General features: G+C 44.3%; 1 protein-coding gene across 1 annotated transcript in view; it reads left to right on the forward strand.

Annotated features, from left to right (window-relative positions):
• Window positions 1-23,269, forward strand: part of GGA2 (golgi associated, gamma adaptin ear containing, ARF binding protein 2) — a 31,510-nt gene extending 8,241 nt beyond the window's left edge. Inside the window, exons 2-17 of the mRNA XM_069486817.1 lie at window positions 560-644; window positions 1,588-1,663; window positions 2,592-2,690; window positions 4,180-4,303; window positions 6,462-6,565; window positions 7,861-7,941; window positions 8,806-8,943; window positions 9,950-10,031; window positions 12,367-12,492; window positions 13,243-13,365; window positions 13,637-13,665; window positions 14,089-14,222; window positions 15,846-16,003; window positions 18,514-18,683; window positions 19,593-19,703; window positions 20,606-23,269. Of these exons, the coding sequence (XP_069342918.1) occupies window positions 560-644; window positions 1,588-1,663; window positions 2,592-2,690; window positions 4,180-4,303; window positions 6,462-6,565; window positions 7,861-7,941; window positions 8,806-8,943; window positions 9,950-10,031; window positions 12,367-12,492; window positions 13,243-13,365; window positions 13,637-13,665; window positions 14,089-14,222; window positions 15,846-16,003; window positions 18,514-18,683; window positions 19,593-19,703; window positions 20,606-20,716 (1,751 nt within the window). The 3' untranslated portion in view covers window positions 20,717-23,269. The remainder of the gene's footprint in view (window positions 1-559; window positions 645-1,587; window positions 1,664-2,591; window positions 2,691-4,179; window positions 4,304-6,461; window positions 6,566-7,860; window positions 7,942-8,805; window positions 8,944-9,949; window positions 10,032-12,366; window positions 12,493-13,242; window positions 13,366-13,636; window positions 13,666-14,088; window positions 14,223-15,845; window positions 16,004-18,513; window positions 18,684-19,592; window positions 19,704-20,605) is intronic.
• The last annotated feature ends 1,569 nt before the right edge of the window (window positions 23,270-24,838 follow it).

The following is a 24,838-nucleotide window of genomic DNA, read 5'->3' on the forward strand; positions in this document are numbered from 1 at the left end:
CTGGACATGGAGCCACTTTCAGGGCAAGGGCTTGTTAATTAATTTGCTCATTCATCCAATCAGCAGATAATCAGTAAGGGCATACTATGTGTCAGACACTGTGCTTGATGGTCCCTTTCGGCTGTCTGTCCACTAGTCTGATCCTGTGGAGGTTTGATGATACAGCCCTTGGCTGCCATGTTTATGAGGAAGGTTGTAAATTTATTTTTATTATGATTTTTTGTTTGTTTGTTTTTCCTCCTGAGACAGGGTCTCACTCTGTCGCCCAGACTAGAGGGCAGTGGTGTCATCGTAGCTCACTGCAACCTCAACTTCTGGGCTCAAGTGATCCTCTTGCCTCAGCCTCCTGAGTAGCTGGGACTACAGGTGTGTACAACCATGCCCAGCTGATTTTTCTATTTTTTTGTAGAGATATAGGGTCTCTTGCTCAGGCTGGTCTTGAACTCCTGGCATCAAGTGATCCTCCCACCTCAGCCTCCCAGAGTGCTAGGATTACAGGTGTGAGCCACCGTACCCGGCCTTATTGTGCTTTCTTTAACTTTATTCATTTCCTTGACAGACAAAGCCACAGACCCAAGCGTGTTGGAACAGGATTGGTCAGCTATCCAGAATTTCTGTGAGCAGGTGAACACTGACCCCAATGGGTAAGGTCACTTCACACACACAACTCTGGGGGCACCCCAGGCTGAGTGTAGGCCTTTGTCTTTCCGGACTGTTTTACAGTTAGGCCTTCTTTTATTCTGTTGTCTTTCCCCACAATCTGCTGAGTCATTGTTTTTCTAAAATTAGTGAATTCATGTGCTTTTTAAAAACACAGAATAGTCCATTTTCAACTGGCAACTATTAAAATTTTAAGTAGTGTTGTAAAACACTAATGCAGAGGAGAACTCTGAATGTTACTAATAGAATGTAGCCAGGTTACATAATTGAAAGAGATCCATGTATTCTCCATAATTTAAATGTAATCTCTCTTAAGAAAAAGGAAAAGGGTAAGATTTTATTAAATTCTGTTCCCAAAGCACCTGGACAGGTAATAAAGACTCAAGTCAGTCTTCCAAATGTTTAATCTACATGGTGCCGAATATTCAGCTGTTTTGAATTGAGCCCAGACTTTGATCACACTTTCTGCACTTGTGTTCACTGAGCATTTATCCCACACAGGCGGGGCCTGTACTGCTCAGGACCTGCTACACATAGGTCTGGGCCTGGACTGCCCAGCTTAGAGTTTGGGGGCTGGGGGCTTGCTTGGGTGGGGGGTGGGGTGAGGTTGATGTGCCCTGGGCAGGAGGAGGACCTTGGGTTTCTCCCTGACAATGCCTTGTTGCTGGCATTCATCTACTGAATGAATGAATGATTTATACTTTGCTATGCAGTGGTTGGCCAGTTGGCTGAGTGCTGTAGGCACAACAGGGTGGGTTAGGAGCTCCCCTGTTAGGAGCCCATATGTGGGTTTTGTGTCAGTCGCACTCCACCTGTGCTTTGGGACACCAGCTCCTGGAAGAGAGGTGACATTACCGAGCATACTCGGCCACACGGGATAGTTGTTTCCTGTCCGCCCAGAGTCCAGGTCTTTTTGTTTTCCCTTAGCCCCACACACGCGCCCTGGCTGCTGGCCCACAAGATCCAGTCTCCGCAAGAGAAAGAAGCTCTTTATGCCTTAACGGTGAGTCTGGCTTGCCCCTTAGCCTAAGCTTTTCTGTTCTGGTGCTAGAGAGAGTGCTGAGAGGGACTTTACCTCCTCCCTAGTCCTTTTTGTTGGGGTGGGGAGAGCACCTGAGTGGTTCACCTTCACAGGCTTTGAACAGCAGACTGGAGGAGGGAATTGTGGGCCAGATTCTCCATCTTAGACCTGGTTTTGAGCTTGCTGTGGGAGAAGGAGAAGAAGGTTTTATTTCCATTTGCCCTTCGTAGACAGGCTGGCAAGTTCAAGTGTCCTTAGGGCCAGACAGGTAACATAAGTGAGTGACGCTGCTGGGTGAGGAGCCAAAAGCTGGCGAGCATGTGCCCGTCTAAAGAGGGCAGCTGTAGCACAGAACCAGCCAGTGGTTGCCAGGCATGAGTTTGGGACCAGGGTTGCTAGAACTTCCTGTTTTTCCAAGAGAAACTGGAAGTCCAGATTTTTATATTTATTTTCTCTGAATGTTTAAATGTTGGTGATTTCACTGTGATGAAAACCATAGTGTGGAGCAAAGGAAGCATGTGCAGGCCCAGCTTACCTCTTCAGTGCCAGTGGGTGACCTGTGGTGGAGTAGTTCTTGGGCACTGGATAGCAGATTTCTGCCCCTGGGGAAGGGGTGGTTCTCCAACCAGTGTTACTTCCCAAAGGGTCTCCTTAAAAGGTGGGATGGAGGACCTCAGGGTGTGATATACCCCACTGAGCTATAAACCCGGCAGTTAAAGCAAGATTGAACAGGTGACATTTTTTCTTGATCTGAAAATGTCCTCTTTCACCAAAACTTGTGTCATAGGCTTGAGAAAGGGTTAGCTGTGGTTCCAGTAGAGTCACCAGCAGACGGTCATCAGCTTCAAGGAGAGCCCTGGAGCCACTGGCTTTCCACCTTCTCATGGGGGTCCTGTGTCTGTCTGTGCAGGTGCTGGAGATGTGTATGAACCACTGTGGAGAGAAGTTCCACAGCGAGGTGGCCAAGTTTCGCTTCCTGAATGAGCTGATCAAAGTGTTGTCCCCAAAGGTGAATACCTGGGCTTGGTCCTACCTTCTTTGCCATACTTACGCTCATCTTTCAAACTCCTGTCACCCTTCTCAGGCCAGAGGCAGGCCTGTGTGTGGACAGAACGTGCTCACCTGTCTCTGGCTTGTGAGACAAGGGCCTTTGAGTGACAGCGTTCTCCTCTCTGAGCTCTAGGAAGACAGTGGTGCTCATCAGATGACCTCTGCTCTTCCACTGTTAGCATTTTCAAATTTCCCCTTTAAGTCGGCCTGGGGGACGTGTGGCCTAGAGGAGGTGAGGAACTAGCTTAGAGGCACAGTTTTCCTGGTAGAGACAGTACCAGGTGTGACTTGAAGTTTTATATCGCTTCTTGTCTTGTCCTCTATACCTTTCCTCCTGGCACCTGTCTTAGCTGTGCCACTCTGAGGTAACCACCATTGATTGAGCCCTGCCTTGCTGCATTCCGGCAGCGGTTCTCTGGTGCCTACTGTGCGTTCTATGATTAAATTCAATTCTGACCCTACCCAGAATTACGAGTTACCTGGCCCCTACATGTTGAGAGCTCAGTCCTACTTAGGGTGCCCCTACTTCAGACACCAGCCATGAGTCTTGTATGTCCTCAAGCTACTGCACTTCTCCCCTGCCAACTACGAATTCAGGGGTTCCCTTGACCCCTTCTTCCCAGGTTCCATAATTCACTAGAACAGTTCACAGAACACAGGAAAGCACTATATTTCTATTATTGTTTTATTATAAAGGATACAAACGGAAGTATACATAGGGTAAGGTCTTAGTGGTGGGGAAGGGGAACACAGAGTTTTTGTGCCTTCTCATGGAATCTGAGCTTGCCACCTGTGGTCATATCGGTGTGTTCACCAACAAGGAAGTTCTCTGAACCTCGTGGTGTCAAGAGTTTTTAATCTGGGATTTCATTACCCAGGCATGATTGATAAAATATTGGCCGGTTCACACAATCCTAGGGTCAGGGATGGAGCTGAAAGTTCCAGCCCTCTAATCACATGGTTGATCTCTTTGGAGTGACCAGCCTCTCTCTTGAAACTAAGCAGCCACCGTAAGTCATTATTAAAAACTTGGATGTGGTCCAAGGGGGCTTGTGAACAATAAGACCCTCCTATGACTCAGGAAATTGCAAGGGCTTTTGAAGCTCTGTGCCAGGAACTGGGACAAAGACCAATTTCTTTTTTTTTTTTTTTTTTTTTTAATTCCATGCTTGCCCCAGTCAAAAAATGAATGTCCCCATGAATGTGGACAAGGATCTGACCTAGGCCCATATTTGGTGGTCTTTAATTTTAGCAGTTTTGGAGATTGATTCCTTGAAACCCAGGAAGGGCTCCGGGACAGGTGCCAGATAACTTGGCCTGTGGTTGTGCCTCCCTCTCAGCCAGCCTCGGGCGGCTCGTCCTGAACAGCCCTCTGTGTACTGGAAGTATTGGCCAGGTGGTCTCCCATGTCCCTTCCAGCTCTAGAATTCTTTCCTTTTTACTTTCAGTACCTGGGGGCCTGGGCCACAGAAAAAGTTAAAGGAAGAGTCATTGAAATACTCTTTAGCTGGACAGTCTGGTTTCCAGAAGACATCAAGATCCGAGATGCCTATCAGATGCTAAAGAAACAAGGTCTGACTTCCTTTACTTTTGTTGTATTCCCTTTTGACAGTGTCTTGTTTCTTCTTACTTTTTGTGTGCCTTATCTTTTTTTTTGTTGAAAGCTGGACTTCTTGTGTAGGACAGTAGAGACTGAGGTGATTTTTTTTCTTTTTTTTTTTTTTTTTAGTTTTTGTTTCTAGGTTTTTTTTTTTTTAAACACAATATGGCCTTTATTTACTTTAAAAGTCACAATGCAGATCTTTTAGGAACAAGACGTATAGGTTTGCTTTTCCCTGTCTGCCAGAAACCACCAGCACAACAAAGGTCAAAATACAAACTATGTCACTAAATTAAAACGTTTATTTTTATTTCATCTTTTAAAATTTTGGGTTGCATAAGAATCAACCTCTTTCTTTGAAACAGTAGAATTTTTCCATGAAGTAGAGGTAAACATTACCTCTGAGCCAGAGTTTGAAAAATACTATTCTGATAAAAGTAGTAACTTGCAGGCTTATGCTATGTTATAGTTACAAAAGATCTTTCAATAACCATATAATGGATTTATTTTTAAATTTTTATTAGAGACGGAATCTCACTCTGTCACCCAGGCTGGAGTGTAGTAGCATGATCATAGCTTAGTGCAGCCACCAACTCCTGGGCTCAAGTGATACTCCTGCCTCAGCCTTCCAAAGCACTGGGATTACAGGCATGAGCCACCGCACCCAGCCTTATTATTTTTAATTGACACACATAATTACACATATTTATGGGGTACAGTGTGATATTTCAGTGCATGTATATATGATGTGAAATGATCAAATCAGGTTAATTAGCATATTCATCAGTGAAGTAAATAGTTTTTATTTCTGGAAATGGGTGGACCGTTCCTTCTGGTAGGCAGGATTTGAGCTGGGTTTGAGATTTGTTGTTGCTGTAGCTACCCTCACTGTATCAGACTGCAGATTTTTATAGTGTTAGCTCACGTTTAGGTTGGTGGCTGATTTGCCAGAGTTTTTCTTGGTAGCTCTCTGCTCTACTCAGCTGTAGGTCTTCCTCTCAGGGAGGGTCGTCTTGCTGTTGCTTCTCCTCAGAGTAGACAGCTGTCACTTGTTATTCAGGGGGTGGGAGGGTGGGCAGGGACAATCTGTTCTGATTAAGCCTCAGCCTTAGGTGGACACCGTGTCCCTGGGTCTTGATAGGATCTATTTGTGATCCTGCCCTACCCCAACATAGGTCTGGGTCCAGGACATAGTTCCTGCCCCGCTGCTTCCAAACTCTTTCTCCAGCTGCGGTGAGTTTCCACCACTGCTGTGAGGACTACAGGGTTTCTTGCCCTTCCCGGAGCAGTTTAGGACTTCTGTTCTGTAGAGAGAGAAGGATTTAGGTGGAGACTCCCACCTTCCTACTCTTTTTGTGAGCCCCTGTTGAGGCCCCTGGAGAAGAGCTTATTTTCTTTGTGTTGCAACCTCCAGAAGTTCTATATTCTCTTGCTAGCTTACACTGGCCTGTAAACAATTTTTAAGCAATTTCAGCTGAGTTATTTTTATTGGTATTGCCTCTTGTCTCTCCTTGGGGGCATTGTTTTTCTTAGATTTCAGGTTAATCGGTTGTTGCCCTGTGAACTCAGCTTTCTGAAGAATTCAGGAAAGTTGTGAATTTGCATGTTGTCCAGTGTTTTGTTGTTGTCACAATGGGGGTGGTGCCGATCCCACTTTTGTGCATCCTGTCTGGAAGGTGGAAATCTGAATTCCTTTTATATTGGGCTCTTCAGAAGAAGGAACCCAGGTTCAGGATGGACTATTGTTCTATCTATATGCACTCACTTAACATTTTTAGGAGCTTCACTGGGGATCCCACAGTAATTTCTGGGCCCTGGGAAGTTATGAGGCTGCATAAAATGATCGGTATTTTTATAGCAAGTGTAAGGCCCACAGGCTTACAGGCCGTAGGGACTGGTTCTTCTGACATGGCTGGCTCTGATGCCCCTGACTTCGTGGTGGTTCCTTGGATTCTCCTGAGAGGTGATGCAGAGCCTCATTCATACCCTGGCGTATTCTTTTAAGGCCATTGACAGTGTTTTCCTCTTGGAGTATCAGGAACTAGTGGTTTCTGGACTTTATTTTGGATTCCAGCTGAAGTCACTAAGTGTCCATATCAGTGTCTTAACTTTGTGAATTGCGTGTTTTAGGAATTATAAAACAAGACCCCAAGCTACCAGTGGATAAAATCTTACCCCCGCCTTCTCCCTGGCCCAAGAGCTCGATCTTTGATGCTGATGAAGAAAAGTCAAAGGTAAGGAACTCCTCCCTGACCTCAGTGGCCTACATGTAGTGTGTTCAGACCCCTTTTCTTAGGGACTCTCCTTGAAGTGTCCTCTGATCCCTGAACCTGAGTGGAGAATATGAGGAGGTGGTTGGTGAGTTCTCTGCAGAGAGGCCCTTAGGAGTAAAGGAGCAGAAGGTTTGGGTATGGTCTGCAGGGATGGGCCAGATAATAACTGCTGTGTTCTTTGTGCCCTCCCACTTGCCGTTACAAGCGTTTCTGGGGGCAAGAAGGTTCAAAAGGACGACCCAAGGGCAGTGTGGGGCATGTGGTGGGTGTATGAGTCTGTCCTCTCCTATTTTCTTTCTACTGTGGCCTCCCAGAATTGTTGGACTTGGGACATCAGTAAGGAGAGGGAGAGAAGAGGAAGGTGGTCAAAACCTAGGCCAGGACCCAGGGGTGACACTGTAGTGCCTGTGAATGGGGAGATTGCTTTTGGTCATTACTCTTCTTGGTCAGTCACAAGGTCTGGTAAGCATGGTATCAGGACAGCTCCATACCACAGACGCTCTTCTGTTTGGCCTGCTCTGCCTGCCAGTTACATCCTCTCCCTGTGCCCTTCCCTTCGTTCTGGATGCTCAGCGGCCGTCAGGTCACTGTCGTGAGAACAAGCAAGGCCAGTCTACATTCTGGCTGCATTGCTCTCTGGCGCCTCTCCTACTTAGTGTCTTAAATTTGCAGATGGTGGGAGGAGCTAGGGAGGAGGTGTGGGGTGACTTCTGAGAAAGTTAGAATCCTTCATCACTGGGGCTCATTATCCCCATCTTTGCTGCCATCCATCTGACAAAGATTGAGTGACTCCTGTGTGCCAGGCACTCCGCCAGGCATTGAGAACAAAGTGACAAACAAGATGACCAAGGTCTGTTCACATGGTCCAGGGCAACCTCAGCACTACTGACCTTTTGGGCCAGATAATTCTGTTGGATGGGGGGGCAGCTGTCCTGTGCTCTGTAGGATGTTTATAGCATGCCTGACCTCTACCCAGTAGGTGCCAGTAGCATCCCCTCCCAAGTTGTGACAACCAAATGTCTCCAGCCTTCGCCGGCCATCCCCTGGGAGATATAATCCTCCCAACCCCGACCCCGTTGAAAAACCAGTGGTCTACTGGTATAGTCCTAGTACCCACATCATAGTATCATTGTGACCATCTGGTAAGATGATGCATATAAAATGTGTGCGCTGTTAGTGTTAATTCTTCTATTGCTGCTGCTTCCACTCGGCCTGAGGGAATTATGCTTTCACTACTCCTCTTGTTCACTCCCCAGCTTCTGACAAGGCTTCTGAAGAGCAACCACCCTGAGGATCTTCAGGCTGCAAACCGGCTGATCAAGAATTTGGTCAAGGAGGTGGGCATTTTTCCAACTGGCTCGCTAGGACAAGGATTTGACAAAGGACAGTGTATATGCGTATGTGCTTGAGGGGGTGAATGAACAGTTGGTCGGAACAGTTGCCCAGGAAGAAGAACAGTCTCTTGTCCTTGAACTCTGGGGAATAGCCCTAAGCTCCCTGAAGGGCAGCAAGGTGGTGACTAGAAGCAGAAATCCTCCAGTAGATGTGAAGGCAAAAAACAAACAAACAAACAAAACAAACACCACATGTACCCTCTAATAATTGGGAGCTAATCAATGGGGACACACGGGCACAAAGAGATGTAAAGGTCATTGGAAATCAAGAACAGAAATAGGGAGGAAAGGAGGGGTAAAAACTTACCTATTGGGTACAGTGAACACTATTTGGGTGATGGGCACACTAAAAGCCCCAACTTAAGCATTATAAATGTACCCTCTTAATATTTTGAAATAAACCACCCCAACCCCTGCCTACCCGCCAAAAAAAAAAACAAACCCAACAAATCCTGCTACCATCCCTCCCAGCTGCTCTCATCCATGGTTCTCAAAGCAATTTTTAGCTACTAGCTTCTGTCCCCAGGACAGGCATTGGTGTGGACAAAGTCCAGGCTTAGGAATCTGTTTTTCAGAGGAATTTGAGGCTGGTGGTACGATGGAGTAGGTCACCAGGCCCCAGACTGCATTATTCTCCCTAGGAATTCTGGGTTTTGAGTATTTTCTTTACCCGCTGAGTGAGCATTCACTTTACCTTACTCCTGGTGACTCCCCTGAGCTTTCACCAGTGACCCTTTCTCATCCCTTTTTCAGGCTTCATCCAGGGTTTCTGCTCGCTCACTTCCATCCTCCTTTTTCTCCCTAAAGGAACAAGAAAAATCAGAGAAGGTGTCCAGGAGAGTGAGTGCCGTGGAGGAAGTGCGAAGCCACGTGAAGGTGCTGCAGGAGATGCTGAGCGTGTACCGCAGGCCGGGGCAGGCACCGCCAGACCAGGAGGCCCTGCAGGTGATCTTTCAGGGCTGACAAGGAACTGCACATATTTATTCACAGTGTTTGATGTGTTTTGACCTGTATACTTCCTTGAAGCGTCATCATGATCAAGATAGTAAATATATCTGTCACCTCCCAAAACTTCATGTCCCTTTGTTATCCCTTCCTCTCCTCTCTGTACCCCCATGGCCAAGCAACTGCTGATTTGCTTTCTGTTCTGATTTGTTTATAGTTCCTAGACTTGTATAAATGGTCTTTATTTTTGTCTAGTTTCTCTCACTCAGCATTGAGATCCATTGATGTTGCTCTATTAGTAGTTTTCTTTTTATTGCTGAGGAGTATTCCATTATATATATTCATTTATCTGTTGATGGACATTTGAGTTGTTTCCAGCTTTGGGTGAGTATGAATGAAGCTGCCATAAACAATTGTGTGTAGGATTTTGTGTGAATGTCCAGGTTTGAGATTGCTAGGTCATATGCTAAGTGTGCAGTTAACATTTTAAGAAACAGAGCATTGTCCTTGGGATGTGGAAAATGGGACTTCGCAGATGTCATTGAGGAGAATGAGGTTTGGCTCTGGGAGAACCCTGTGGGCAGGCATCGTGGGAGTGTTACAAAGGGAATGCTGGCATCAGGCAACAGTGAGGATGGGTGGTTTGGATGTTAGTCATAAAGCAGGAGAAGTCAGCCTGTTGGTGGTGCTGTCCAGCCATGGGCAGAGGCGAGGAGACTGAGGAAGAGATGATGCTGTACACACAGAGACAGTGAGTTTTTTCTAAGCTAAGGTCTTTTGTCATTTTTTTAACTTCTTTTATTTTGAAGAAAATCTTACACTTGTAGCCCATACTTTCTCTCAAACTCTTAACCTTCTGTGTTACTTCAAATCTGCAGTCATGAATTCAGGACAGACTGAGGAGGGTTTCTGAAGCCACAGACTCTGCCGCATGCTTGGTTGGAGGCCCCTGGGGCCTTGTGTGTGGGCCTAGGTGTGTGTTGCAAACAAAGCTCTGTTTTTCCAGGTTGTGTATGAAAGGTGTGAAAAGCTGCGGCCTACCCTGTTCCGGCTGGCAAGTGACACCACTGATGACGACGATGCTCTTGGTAACAGTTTTATTTCCCTAGGCATAGCTAAGTGCAAAATAGACCTGGTCCTTCTGTTGTGCTGCTCTGGTGCTAGGATCAAGACAGAGTGGACTTCAGGTTCTGTAGCGATTGGGTTTGGGAAGGGCATGGCGTGAGTTGCTTTAGAGCCTATTTCAAGAAGATTCTAGGCTTGCATAGGAAATCAACAGCAGATCTGAAGCCTAGAAAGGGGTGGAAATTGACCATGGAGATCGGGTGTTAGAAGAAAATCCTGCTGGAGGCTTGAGGGAAGGCTGAAGGATCAATCCCACAGAGGTCAGAGAAACAGCTGGGGGTGGTGCATCTTGAAGGGATCACCAGCTTGTGTACTTCAGGGGCCAGGTAGGTCATCTAAATGAGCCAGGCCGATGGGATATGGTAGGGATGGTGGAGAATTGTCCATAGGTAATAAAACAATTTTAAAACTTTTTTATTATGGAAAATCTCAAAACATAAAAGAGGGGAATAGTAGGGTAAATCTATGTATTCTTCTCTTATCTTTACTAATTACCAGTTAATGGTGGATTTTCTTTTTACTTTTTTTGTAACTAGCTGATCTTTGTATCTTACTTCATCTATACCTCTCTCTTTGTACCCACCCATACCCTAGTCTGTTTTGAAGCAAATTCTAGACATGTCGAAATAACCAAATGTTCAGCCAGTTTTCAAATTTCCCTAACCATTTCTCTCCTTAATCATCTCTGGATAACTTTGTAAAAAAAAAAAAAAAAAAACCAGCAAACAAAAAACAATTCTAAATCAGACTCAAAAGCCACAGTTTGTAAGTGCTTGATATTTCTTCAATCTTTTAATGGATAGCACACACCTGACCTCCCCTCCATCTCTTTATCTTGCATGAAAGGTAGTTCCTTTGCCTTGTAGAGTTCTATTGGTCTGTTTCGCTCATTGCATCCCCCATGATGATGTTTAATGTTTCTGATATTCCTTTTTATAGCCAATTGGATTGGGGGCTTGATCAGTTCGGGTTCAGTTGTGGGGGTGGTCAAGAATACATCATAGATAGTTGTTCGGGAGGCCCATGGTATCTGGTTGTCTGTTTTTTGTGATGTAATTATTGTCTAAACTCATTATATTCTCAGTGATTGCAGTGAGGTCAGAGGTAGTCAAATTTAAGTTTTTAAACCACTTGCACATGCCAGATGAAATACTTTACATTGAATTCAACCCCATGTTGCCAGTTTGCAATCTTTGTCCACAGTCAAAAATTGGCAGGAAATAAACAGTTAGTGACTCCTGAGAAGTAATCTTCCAGCACTTTGGCCTGCAGTATTTGTTATACATCGCCCCAGCCCTGTTGCTATTCTGTCTCTCCTAGGAGAGAGTTGTCTGCAGGTAAACCAGACCATGGGATGCTCATGTAGTTTTTGAAATCCAGTGTGTGTTTTATGATTTTTGGTGTTTTTTTGTTTGTTTTTGAGACAGGGTCTTGCTCTATTGCCCAGGCTAGAGTGCAGTGGCGTCATTATAGCTCATTGTACCCTCAAACTTCTGGGCTCAAATGATCCTCCTGCCTCAGCTTCCCAAGTAGCTATGACTACAGGTGCCTGCCACCACGCCTGGCTAATTTTTCTATTTTTTTGTAGAGACAGGGTCTCCCTATATTGTTCAGGCTCCTCTCAAACTCATGGCTTCAAGTGATCCTCCCTCATTGGCCTCCCCAAAGTTCCAGGATTACAGCACGAGCCACCATACCTGGCCCTAGTGTTTTATACTTTGGCTTGTTTCAGTTTGGATGCCAAAATTTTGTGAGAAATACTTGATCTGTATTTAATATTTTTTAAAATTTATAGGTTAAAAAGTAGATTCTCATGCCAATTTATTACCTAAATAAAAGCTTTCTAATAACTGAGGCAAGTACTAAGAAATTCTTTCAATATTTGTATCCACATTGACAAAACAGCTTCAGGTTTTAATTTTAAATTAATTAAAAATTAAAGGCCAGGTGCAGTGGCCTGGGAAACATAGCAAGACCTCATCTCTACAGACAACAAAAAAAGAAATAAAAGTTTTAGTTCCTCATTGAAAGAGCTATGTTTAGAGTGCTTACTGGCAGCCATTATGTTGGACAGCACAGACACAGAAGGTAAAAAAATTTGCTTCCTTCTGCATTGGGAACTAAGAGTATTAGGGCTCAGAGGTTAAGTGACTGGGCCTGATTACATGATGTTTGGGCAAGAGGCACAGATAACCTGAACCTAGTCAGGCCGCGTGTAGGCTGCTCTGCGGAATGGCTTAGATTTTTGAGATTGTCAGTAGTTAAACCAGGGGTTCTGATTCTTCTCTCATTCTTCAGCCGAGATTCTCCAGGCAAATGATCTCCTCACCCAAGGAGTACTGCTGTACAAACAGGTGATGGAGGGCCGTGTCACCTTTGGAAACACAGTGACCAGCTCAGTGGGAGACATACCTGTCTCCAGAGGTGTGTTTGAAAGCCTCTCCCTGTCTTCTGCCTTGAGGCAGCCTGCAAATCCCAAGAAAGAAATAGGTCCTCAGAATATTCTGGGTTGTGGCACAGAAACGAGAGAACTTGCCCTCTGATCCCTTTCCTGTGAAAACAGATTTCATGTAGCCTGACTGTGCCACAGGAGCCATCGCAGGCTGACTGCCAGGCTGGACCTCAGCTTTGGCGACGCATGGAAGCAGATGGCTGAGTTGTGCCTGGGTTTGCATTCTCACGAGTGCTTACTTATGGGACCAGAGAAATGGTTTTCCTCAGTGGTTCCTGGTGCCAGGCTAGCTGTGTCAGAATCACCTGGAACACTGGTTAAATTGCAGACCCTTATCCCTGGTTTGAACCTTGTGAATCAAGACCGTCTGGAACTGGGCCTGGGTATCTGTTTATCGGGCACTGTGGGAGATTCTGACTCACTGTGATCAGGAACCTCAAAGGCCCTGAGCTGGAAAAGTTTGAGTCTGCTCCTGTCCAGGGTGATAGGACCTTTAGAGGAAGACCCTGTGATCTCTGGGGTGGGAAGGCAGTCCTCTGACTACCTCATGGTCCAGATGCCAGCTCAGGCTGTGTGTCAAGACACGCTGCTGAGGTGAAAGGTTCTTGGGGACAGGGTGTTAACTTTTGATTAGGAGGAGCCTGAGCGAAGCTGATAGGATTTAAGGGAAGACTTTGCTCTAGTGTATTACTTATTTTTTTCTAACCTTGTGTGTTTTCTAGTCTTCCAGAATCCAACAGGCTGCATGAAAAACTGTACCCTGATTGACTTAGAGGTGGACGATGGATCTGAACAGGCTGGGACTGTGGCACCATCTTTGCTTCATCAGGACCTGGCAGCTTTGGGTGAGGGGGGCGTGTAGGGGGAGCAGACTCAGAATGGTTCTGAGTAGGGAGAGAGAAAGGTGATTCCACCCAGGGAGCTTGAGCTGCTTTTGAGGGAATGGGGTGTGCTGGGCAGTTCAGAGAAGTCCCCTTTGCACATAGATTTGCCAAGGATGAGTTGAGTGACCTTGGGTAAGTCGTTCCTAAATGTCCTAGAAAGGGTGAACGTGGTACTCCGCCTTGAAGCAGGTGGAGTTACTGTTGTGCATCTCACTCTGTTCCTTCCTTACAGGAATCGGTGATGCTCCTGTTACGAATAAGGTAAGGAAGCTCTTGCCAGGGCCCAGAGAGAGGAAGGGAGGGTCTCTCAAACCTGCCTTCCTGAGGCAGTGTTACCTGGCAGGGAAAGAGGTGCTATTGCGCTCTCCTGGTGTGCGATTCATGGACTTGGAGGTCAAAAGCCTCTCCGTCATTCATACTGTCTTGCTGGAACCCCCCAAGGGGAGGCATCTGTTTCCTGTCCTTACCCCTTCCCTCTTCAGTTGCACCAGGCTCCTGCTTCCTGAAGGTCTGCGCAGGAGACACATGTTCTCTTGCCCTTTCCTTCTCCTCCTACTCCAAGAAATATGATAAGCTTGGGCTGCACCAGCTTTGGTGTGCTCAGGAGAGCTGTGCCACAGTTTTACCATGGCCGATGGTCGTCGTCATACCCTGGCCTTACTTTAGCCCTTCCTGGTTTGATAGGTTGCTGGTCCGAATTGCTGTAAGGAAAAGAGGAATCCCTCTGCCAGCACACTGCCAGGTGGTGGCATTCAGAGCCCTTCTGCAGACCGGAACTTGCTGGATCTCCTCTCACCACAGCCATCCCCCGGCCCTCCGTGAGTCTTACGGGCAAGGGAAGTGGAAGGGTCTGGCTGCCGCGTACAGTTCCCTCTCGTCACACAAGGGCCAGGGAATGGTGCTCTAGGAGCTAGAGACCTCTCACCCTGAAGGGTGTCTTCTTTCTATTGAAAGTTTAATCTGCTGCTCCCACTTTTCTCCTTTTAATCCCCTCCCTAAGTCATCAGAAAACACATGATTTGGCCAGGCCGTCTGAAAAGGGGTTTATTTAAGAACTAGCAATAGTAGATGATGGTGATGTTTTTGCTATTTATTTATTTTTTCCCAATTTGCCATGTAATTTGAAGTTAAGCAAAATTTGATCATTAGAGAAATATCTAACAAAAAGTGCTAAATACCATCCCTTAAGAACAATGTTGAATACTCCTTCTTTGCTTCCTTTTTTTTTTTTTTTTTTTAGACAGGATCTCACTCTGTCACCCAGTCTGGAGTGTGCTCATAGCTCAAGCGATCCTCCCACTTTAGCCTCCCCAGTAGCTGAGACTACAGGCACATGGCACCACACCCAGCTAATTTTTAAATTTTTTGTAGAGATGGGGTTTCGCTATGTTTCCCAGACTACTGGCCTCAAGCAATCCTCCTGCCCTGGCCTTCCAAAGTGTTGGGATTATAGGCATGAGCCACTGCAGCCACCGTCTTTGCTTTTTTCTGTTGTGGCTAATTTTTACACAAGTGGGATTATAATTTACAAACTCTACTCCAGCATGACCTTTTTGTATCATGTTATATCTTTGGCACATTTCCATATCAGTTTATGTGAATTTGCCTCGTTCTTTTTAATAGCTACATTATAATTCATTATGTGAATATATTTAATCATTTCCCTCTTGTAGACATTTACATAATCTCCAGTTTGGAGGCATTTGGGGCAATGTTTTTATAGTATAGATTCCTAAAAGTAGAGGTTCTCTAATGTGTGAAATGTAAAAACACTTTCATAGATCCTGTCCATTTGCCTCTGGAAAAGTAGTAGTTTGCCTTCCCCCAAATGGTCTAAAGAGTGCCTGTGTTTCTGATAGAACAGGGCTGTGGCAGAAATGGGAGATGTGCAAAGAGTTCCTTTCTTTTGCTACCCAGAAGTTGTTCTTATGGTTTTATTTTTTTCAGCCACTCAATAGAGTAGGTTACTTCTCCTCTCTGGACTTTAGTTTTCCAAAATGGTTTCAGTCTGTGTTCCTAATGGACAAAATCATGACGTGTAAAGTGGTCAGTGTAATTTGTGTATCATCGGCCTAGCTCATGTCACTCTGGTGATCACATTTGGGAACCTTAACCTGACTGAACTACTTGTTGTCACGGACTGCCTGACAACTACAACATGAATAACCATAATAATAGTAGCTCTAGTTTATTGGGTTCTTATTCTGTGCTGACACTCTAAATGCTTTCCATACGTTGTTTCATTTAATTCTTATGACAGCTTTTTGAGGTAAATACTTAATGTTATTCCCGTTTAACAGATGGGGAAACTGAGGTATAGGTTAGCTCACTTGTCTGTTATATATTTTTTCCTTTCTTACCTTCTTCAGAAAACCTGAGCACAGATTCCTGAAATTCTCTACAAGTTTTGCTAGTCTTTGATATTTTTTATTTCTTTGCAGGAATTATGTTTCACAGAAAAGTATCCCTAAGGAAGTGCCACCAGGTACTAAGTCCTCCCCAGGTTGGTCCTGGGAGGCTGGCCCATTGGCTTCTTCCCCATCTTCACAGAATACGCCTCTGGCTCAAGTGTTTGTCCCTTTGGAGTCTGTTAAGCCCAGTAAGTACAGTTTTACCCCCCTTTTGTTTCCTGGAAGTCCATTAGACTCCCAGCTTTTTCCATGCCAGATTGGTAGAGGTGGCCCTTAAATTTGAAAAATGAATGAGAGATTTTGCAAAGAGCAGAGAGTAAGAGTTCCTTCTTGGTCATTTAGCTAATACTTTTCTTCGTCATCTTAGTGTTGACACTGTAAAGGATATTAGCACACAGAATGTAATGAAGAGGCTTATTACTGAGGGACGTGACGTTCATTTGGAATCCAACAAGGGAATGTTTAATGTGGCCTGGAATGACTGGGAACTGGTAGAATTTGAAGGAAAGGAAGAATTCGGCTAGTGATCCTCCTTTGGTAGTGCTCTTCATTAAAGCAGAAAAATGGACATTATCTCTGTTACAAAGGAAAGGAAACTTGGAAGGCCCAGCTAGTTAAGGTGCCTGTGGTCTACACCCTGTGCTAGTGTGCAGAGCAGCAAACAGCTCAGGTCTTTGGTTCCAAGGCCAGAGCCCTCCTGTGACTTGGTGTGGCAAGGTCAGATTGCAGAGGGCCCTGGAAGCCAGGCACACAAGTCTGAAATTATTACAGAACAAACTTTAAAATAACATTAAGGCTGGATGTGGTGTCTCACGCCTGTAATCCTAGCAGTTTGGGAGGCTGAGATGGGAGGATTGCTTGAGACCAGTTGTTTGAGACCAGCCTGAGCAAGGGCAAGACCCCATCTCTACATAAAATAGAAAATTTAGCCGGGCATGGTGGCACATGCCTATATTCCCAGCTACTCAGGAGGCTGAGGCTGGAGGATCACTTGAGCCCAGGAGTTTGTTGCAGTGAGCTATGATGTTGCCACTGCACTCTAGCCTAGATGACAAAGTGAGACCCTGTCTCAAAAAAAAAAAAACACCTTAAAAACAAAAATACATGTGTACTGTAGAGTTTTAGAAAAGATAGAGCAGAAAAGTAAAATTATCTGTACCATTATCAGCCAGAGATGGGAGTTCTGTTAACGTCTTAATGTATTTCTTCTTATCCGTATATATATATAGGTACATACAATTCTTAATAAACTGATACCACAGTATGTATCGACTGCTTTATATCCTATTTTATTTACTGTTACATAAAAAGCCTGTACCATTTTTTCATGCCCTTGTTCTTCAAAAACTTGATTTTTAATGAATCTATACCATTAAATAGATGTATCATAATTTATTTATTCAGTCCCTTTCTGAAGGGTAGTTTGTTTCTACCTGTTTGCTATTAAAATAGTGCTACAAAGAATGTCTTAGGACATCTTTGATATATTCCTGATTATTAGATCTTCTTAAAAGTAATGAAATGCTGGATTTAGACATTTAAAATTTTGATCTATATTACCAATTTCCCTTCTAAAGAGGTTACTTTTAAATCTTTGGCAGTTTCATTATTAAACTATATTTTTATAATGTACTTTTTTTTTGAGAGAGAGAAAGAGAGAGAGACAGGGTCTCACTCTGTAGCCCAGGGCAGTGCTCAGCCTCCTGAGTAGCTGGGACTACAAGTGTGCCATTCCACCTGGCTAATTTTTAAAATTTTTTTGTAGAGATGGGTCTTGCTGTGTTGCCCAGGCTGGTCTTTGGACTCCTGGCCTCAAGTGATCCTCCTGCTTTGGCCTCCCAGAGTGCTGAGATTACAGGCATGAGCCACCGTGCCCGGCCTATAATGTACATTTTGATAATTGATGCTTGGCATGAGATATAAGGGTCTTCATTAAAATTTCTTCCCAGATGGTTAGCCAGTGATCTGAGTGTCATTCATTGAATCAGCCACTGATTCTGAAATATGTATTATCATGTTACAGTCTCATATTTGAGTCTGTTCTTCGTTCTGTTCTGTACCACTCTACTTGAGTTGCAGTTTTACCTGAATATTTGCTAATGCAAATGTCCTGCTCCTCTTTTGTTTCTTGGTTAGACTCATATTTTTTTCCCTTCAAATTAACATTAGAATCACTTCTTATCTAAATTAAAACAATCTTTAGGATTTCTATTGGAATTTTATTCAACGTATTAGAGGAGATATGATATCTTTACAGTTTTGTACAATTAAATATTAACATAAAAGTGTGTGCTGGGGGTGTTGTCATGTGAAAGAGACCAGAAGGAAATAATTCCAGTGTTAGCAGTGTTTATTTCTGGGTAGAATTAGGTGATTTTTATATTTCATTCTCTGTAATTCTGTATTTTCTATAGTGCTCATGCATGATGTTACTCATACTTAAATCTCCCTCAAAATAAATATTCTTTAAAACTGGTAATGTGCTTAGGATGGTTGGATGGTGGGGAGAGGTCAGTCTGGACGGTCACAGGAGTCCAGCTAGAGTAGCGAGGACTTGGATTGTGGTAGCGCGAAAGGGTTAAGTCTAAGGGATGTTCTTCCATTCAGCACTTGGTGATCACGTGCACACCTCTCCAGACTGGCTGTTGGGGGAGTTTGTAGCAGGTGCTGACCCTTCTGGTTGGGCCCTCTCTTCCAGGCAGCCTGCCACCTCTGATCGTGTACGACCGCAATGGATTCAGAATTCTGCTCCACTTCTCCCGGACTGGGGCCCCTGGCCACCCCGAGGTGCAGGTGTTACTCTTGACCATGATGAGCACTGCTACCCAGCCTGTCTGGGACATCATGTTTCAAGTGGCTGTGCCAAAGGTGAGTTATCTGCTGGCCGCCTCCTGTGAACCTTTCAGTATTGGCTATCGTTTTTAAGCACTGGGTTCTTGCTGGGACATCATCTGTTAAGTATATGGGGAAAATCTTCATTCAAGCTAGTTGAAGATAAGGTGGCTTACCACACCGGGCATTCCTGAATATCAGGACTTCAGATATGAGCGGATCCAGGTTCTTAAATGATTCCTTAAGCATCGTCTCTTTTCATCTCTTGACTTTGCTTTTCTCTTTGGAACTGTTCTCTGATAGTCTCTCCATAAAGCAGGAACATGGCTCGCAGCAACTTCAGGGTTGCATGGTTCTTAAACTCTTTTTATCTCAGAAAGAAACTCGCCTGACATGAGGCATGCATATTAATTAGCCAGGAAAGGAGTGTGATTGGCCTTGCTGACGTTACTTTCATACCTTAGACCAATAACATGTGTCCAAGGATGTAAGATACCTGGACAATTTGGGATGATATATCTACCCCTCTCTAAGGGAAGTAAGGCCCCACTGATTAACAGCCATTTTATAAATTTTTAAAAATTATCAACCCCAGGCTCAGAAGTTAAGTATTTTACCCAAGGTTACAGAGCTATTAAGAAGTAGAGTTAGAATTCGAGGCAAGATGTGCCCTGGCTGTTTATGCTGCCTCTCAGATGCCAGCTGTTGACCGCACAACCTCAGATATATTCTGTACGTGGATGGAAAGACCTTTGGGTCCTTTCATCAATTAGTGGGAGCTGTCTGCTTGGGCTTCCACGGGTGCCTTGGGATATCATGCCTCCTGAGAAGCCCATGTCTCCTTGGAGGAATGGTGTGGAGGTCAAGCTCCCGTTTACCTGATCTCCCTCATGGAACATGTAGTTTGTTAGAAATGAGTTATCTGTTGGGTTTTTTCCCCAATAGTCAATGAGAGTGAAGCTGCAGCCGGCATCCAGCTCCAAGCTTCCTGCATTCAGTCCTCTGATGCCTCCAGCTGTGATATCTCAGATGCTGCTGCTTGACAATCCACATAAAGTATGTTCTGGTATCTTTGGTAGCAGGGAAATGGGGACCCCTGAACTATAGGGAGGTAACTTTGTGGGTGGAGAGAGCCATATTGAGGTCTTGCTCTTCAGTCTCTGGTTTGGCTGGATGGGGCTGTGTGGATTATCCCTTGCTAGAGTCTATTTTCCTTTTGGGTTATTGAAAGATCTGTGATGGATTTGTCATAGCTGGGAACCAAGGGAGGGACACATGAACTTTCTTTTTTTTTTTTTTTTTTTTTTAAGACAGAGTCTCACTCTTTTGCCCAGGCTAGAGTGAGTGCCGTGGCATCAGCCTAGCTCACAGCAACCTCAAACTCCTGAGCTCAAGGGATCCTCCTGTCTCAGCCTCCAGAGTAGCTGGGACTACAGGCATGTGCCACCATGCCCGGCTAATTTTTTCTATATATATATTTAGCTGTCTGTATAATTTCTTTCTATTTTTAGTAGAGATGGGGTCTCGCTCTTGCTCAGGCTGGTCTCGAACTCCTGAGCTCAAACAATCCGCCCACCTCGGCCGAGAGTGCTAGGATTACAGGCGTGAGCCACCATGCCCGGCCAAAGGGAGGGACACATGAACTTTCTTTCCCTAATCCCATGGAATCCCTTGAAAGGGTGAGGCCTCTCTTCCTTAGCTGGTCTCTGAATTGCAGTCCATCTCAGGACTGCAGAAGTGTAGAAGGGCTCCCAGGATGTGTGCCTGGCTCCTTGCCTGTGTAATCCCTAAGAGGCTAAGCCAGGGTGGTCCATGTCATACAGTTGTTTGAAGTCCTCACTTGACTTGAATGAATACATATCTACTGTTCCTTGGTAACTCCTGGGTGGGTGAAACCTTTTACTCTGGGCTGGCCTCTGGGTACTCCTCACTAATTTAACATCTCTCTTATGTCCCAGGAACCTATCCGGTTACGGTATAAGCTGACATTCAACCAAGGTGGGCAGCCTTTCAGTGAAGTAGGAGAAGTGAAAGACTTTCCAGACCTGGCTGTCTTGGGTGCAGCCTAACTTTTCTCAAGACGGACCCTTCAGTTCAAGCTTAGGCCAGCGTTACTTTGCTGTCCAGACCGGACTAATCACGGTGTTTTAGTGCACAGTGCCAAGAGTTCTATCCTGACATCAGGCTCTGGATGCCAACCTCTGACTTATTCTGCAGATACTGTGTGTGTGGGTGTGTGTGTGTGCGTGTGTGGCTGGGTGGTTGGGGGCGGGTATGGGAGGGTAGAGCAGGGCTTGGGATGTGGGCAATGTGAGAAATGCTGAAGCATTTCTGATAATCATCTCTGCTACAATCATATCTGTTACTGCATGTTAGTGGACACTGATGTCCGTGCCTCAGGTTGGAGGTTTTATAAGCCAAAGTTGTTTTTTTTTTTTCTTCCATGTAGTGTTATCTTTCCATTCATCCACTTTGTGCCTTGTCAGCCTTTGAAAGTCTTGGTTGCTCCCAGGCTGTTGTTCTCAGGGACCTTAAAAGGGACCTGGTTGGTCTTGGGGCAGAGAGTGTCTTCTGGGGCACTCTCTTCCAAGAAAGACCTTGTCTCCATTTTCATTAGAGAATGCTGCTTGCATGTGTTTGGGAAGATCTTCTGAATGGAGTACTTGTTGCACTGTTTCCAGGCAAGGGGCTGCTGTGAGACCAGAGGACCACACTTGGGGGACCAATCATGTCCTTCACCATTGTGCCTTAGAATTGCCCTTAGATGGACCCTCTGGGCAGGGGGGAAAGCAGATCCCAGGCCTTGTTCAGGCCTCAGCTTCCTTGGGTTGGGCAGCCAGTCTGGGCCCTTCCTTAGGACCCTCATCTCCATCCTCATCCTCTTTCTACACAATCACCTACTCAGAGTTCTTTGATTGTGACACCATGTTAGTCATTGTAAATTGTAGCTCACAGGCCAGCCCCTGCCTGTTGACTTCACAATAAGAATCGGAACTGTGATTCAGATAGACATGAAAAAGAGCTTAGCAATGATTTAAGTGGTGACTAAACATAGAAAGTCATTGAATAAATACCATGTAGCAAATGTACTTTGTGGAGTGTTGAGTAAGCAGAAGGTGCAAAGCCGATTGCATGTAGGGATGATAGGTCTAAAGGGAGCTGTCTTCTAATGAGAAGTAAGGAAAACTTCATAAAGGATGTAGTGCCTTAACTGCCTTGGTAAAGAGAGAAAACCTGAAGATATGAAGAAAGCTGGAAAAGAGAGATGGATATTAGTTACACTTATAATCTGAAGGAAAATTTTAGGTTTATAATCATTTCATATGTAGTGAGCTCCTACTGTGTGCTAGGAGCTCTGATGTACATATTTAACAAGTCCTGCTTGGCCTGGTCAGTGGGAGAAGGAACCTGAGTGAGCCTGTCTGAGCTGGCCCCGTGGAGGGCTTTGAAGTTGGAGCAGCTGATGTGGCCAGGTGGGGTTCTGCCTCAGAAGCTGCAAGGCTCTGTTTGGAGCTCTTAATCATGTGGTATTTTTACAATCTGATCTTTTGACTGCTATGTATAGTTAGAAATCTGCGAACATTAATTGGTGGGTTGGGAACTGTAAAAGATCATCAAGAATGCTAATTTTTAAGTAAATGTGGAAACACATAAAGCAGATAAATGGATGGGGTGATTTCTTCATTTGGCATAATTCTCATGAGACTAATTTGAATGAAAAATTACTTTCATGCTCAAGTGTTCTATCAATACATAGCTTTTACAGGCTGTATAGTTATTACATAAAGTCTTGAAGGAGGTACCCATCACAAAGACAATGTCTGCCTGTGAAGTGTTTCCATCAAAATGGGTGAATCAGATGTACACATAAAGACAGGCCTTGTATCCTACACTTCAAAGGTGAACTCACATTTAAGTACCTGAACCTTCTTCTGTTTTCCAGGAGACAGACTCGCAGTGGTAGTCTCCTTAGGTATTAGATTATGGGTGAGAGGGGAGAAGGAGGGAGGGTGTCCTGAAAGTGGTCCTGGTTTATGTCATCAGTGCCTTCTAATTGCCAAGTGTAGTGACCACTTAGATCCTAGCCCTTATCCTTTCATTCACTCAAGTAATTATTGACCAGCTACCCTGAGCCAGGCACTGTTGTAGGCACTGCAGATACAGCAGTGACAAGTCCCTGCTCTGAAGGATCTTCCGTTCTCTGGGGAGAGACAAGTTCATAATGTGCCTGCTGGAGATTAGGCACAGATGGACCAGGGTTTTCTCCTATCCCGAGCTCAGCTAGGATCTTGTTGGCCTCTCTTTCTTAACCTGTCTCTGTGACCACTTTTCTTCTTCTGTCCCTTAAATGTGGTGGTTCCCCAGGGTCTAATCCATAAGACTTTTCTAGGTCTACACACTGAGGCCTGGTAGTCAGGCTCCTCCAAACTGGTAGGTGGATTGTGTGATAACCGCTACCGTAAGATACAGCAAGGTACTGGGGAAGAAGGCTGCCTTTGAGCTATTGCTAAATGAAAAAATATCTTTGGGTCATAGAGTTACAGATAAAGTTTTCTTTAAATTTTAGCTGCATTTTCTAAAATTTTGTTATGCTCAATGTTAATTTTTAACACATAAAGACATTCACATGATTCAAAATTATAAAAGGTGAGAATTCTTCCAACTCAATTAATCCTTTGTTATCTGTCTTTTCAGAGAGAATCTAGGCATGTTCAAGCAACAGCGTTCTGTGTTTTGCTGGTTTTGTTTATTTGTTTGTTTGTTTTTGAGACAGGGTCTCTGTCACCCAGGCTGGAGTACACTGGAATGATGATAGCTCAAGTGACCCTCCTGCCTCAACCTCCCAAGTACCTGGAACTACAGGCACACATCACCATGCCTGGCTAATTTTTCAAAATTTTTTGTAGAGACAGGGACTTACTATGTTGCCCAGGCTGGTCTCAAACTCCTGGCTGCAAGTGATCCTTCCACTTTGGCCTCCCGAAGTGCTGGGATTACAGGCATGAGCCACCTTGCCTGGCCTAAATTCAGTATATTCCCTATCAAAATTCTGGGGAGAGCTAGGAGGCTAAGGCAGGAGGATCACTTGAGCTCAAGAGCAAAACCCTGTCTCTATAAAAAGAAAAAAAAATTAGCCAGGCAAGTTGGTGCGGGACTGTAGTCCCAGCTATTCAGGAGGCTGAGGCAGGAAGATCCCTTGAACCCAGGAAATTGAGGTCGCAGTGAGCTATTATGACGCCACTGCACTCTAGCTGAGGTGACAGAGGGAGACTCCATCTCCAAAAAAATTCACAAATCAGTTGGAAATAATGATAAAAGATGAGCCATGCAAACAGTAACAATAAGAAAGCTTCAGTGGTTATACTAATTTCAGACAAAATAGACTTTAAGACAATATTACTAGAGATGAGGTGAGGTACATTTAATAATAATAAAAGGTCAATATATCAGGAAGACAAAATTATAAATGTATATGCTCCTGACATCAGAGCCCTAAACTACCTGAAGCAAAAATTAATACACTTGAACACAAAAATGAACAATTCAGCAATAATAGTTAGAGATTTCAATACCTTATTTTCAATAATTGATAGAACAACTACACAGAAAATCAGCCAGGATAGAAAAGACTTGAACAGCACCACTAACCAACTTCCCTAAAATATATACAACACTCCACCCAATTACTGCAGATACATGGAAAACTCTTCAGGGTAGATCAATGCTAGCCCATAAAACAAGTCTCAAATTTAAAAGGATTTAAATCATACCAAGTATATTTTCCAGTTACATGGAATTAAATTTAGAAATCAACGGGAAATCTGAGAAATACTCAACTATTTGGAAATTAACATACTCCTAAATAACCATGGTTAAAGAAGTCAGAAGTGAAATTAAAAAACATTTTGAATCAAATGAAAATGAAAACATCAATTTATGGGATGCAGCTAAAGCAGTGCTTAGGAGAAAATTTATAATTTCAAGTGCCTCTATTAGAAAAGAATAAATTTCCAAATCAGTAACCTAAGATCTCACTTTAATATACTAGACAAAGAAGAGCAAACTAAACCCAAAGAAAGCAGAAGAAAGGAAACTGATCAACACAGAGCTCAATGCTAGAAAATTAACAAAGTCAAAATTGTCTCTTTGAAAAGATCAGTGAAATTAACAACCTCAGCTAGAGTGAAGAA

This window comes from Eulemur rufifrons, chromosome 14 (assembly GCF_041146395.1).
Source record: "Eulemur rufifrons isolate Redbay chromosome 14, OSU_ERuf_1, whole genome shotgun sequence".
NCBI classification, from domain to species: Eukaryota; Metazoa; Chordata; class Mammalia; order Primates; family Lemuridae; genus Eulemur; species Eulemur rufifrons.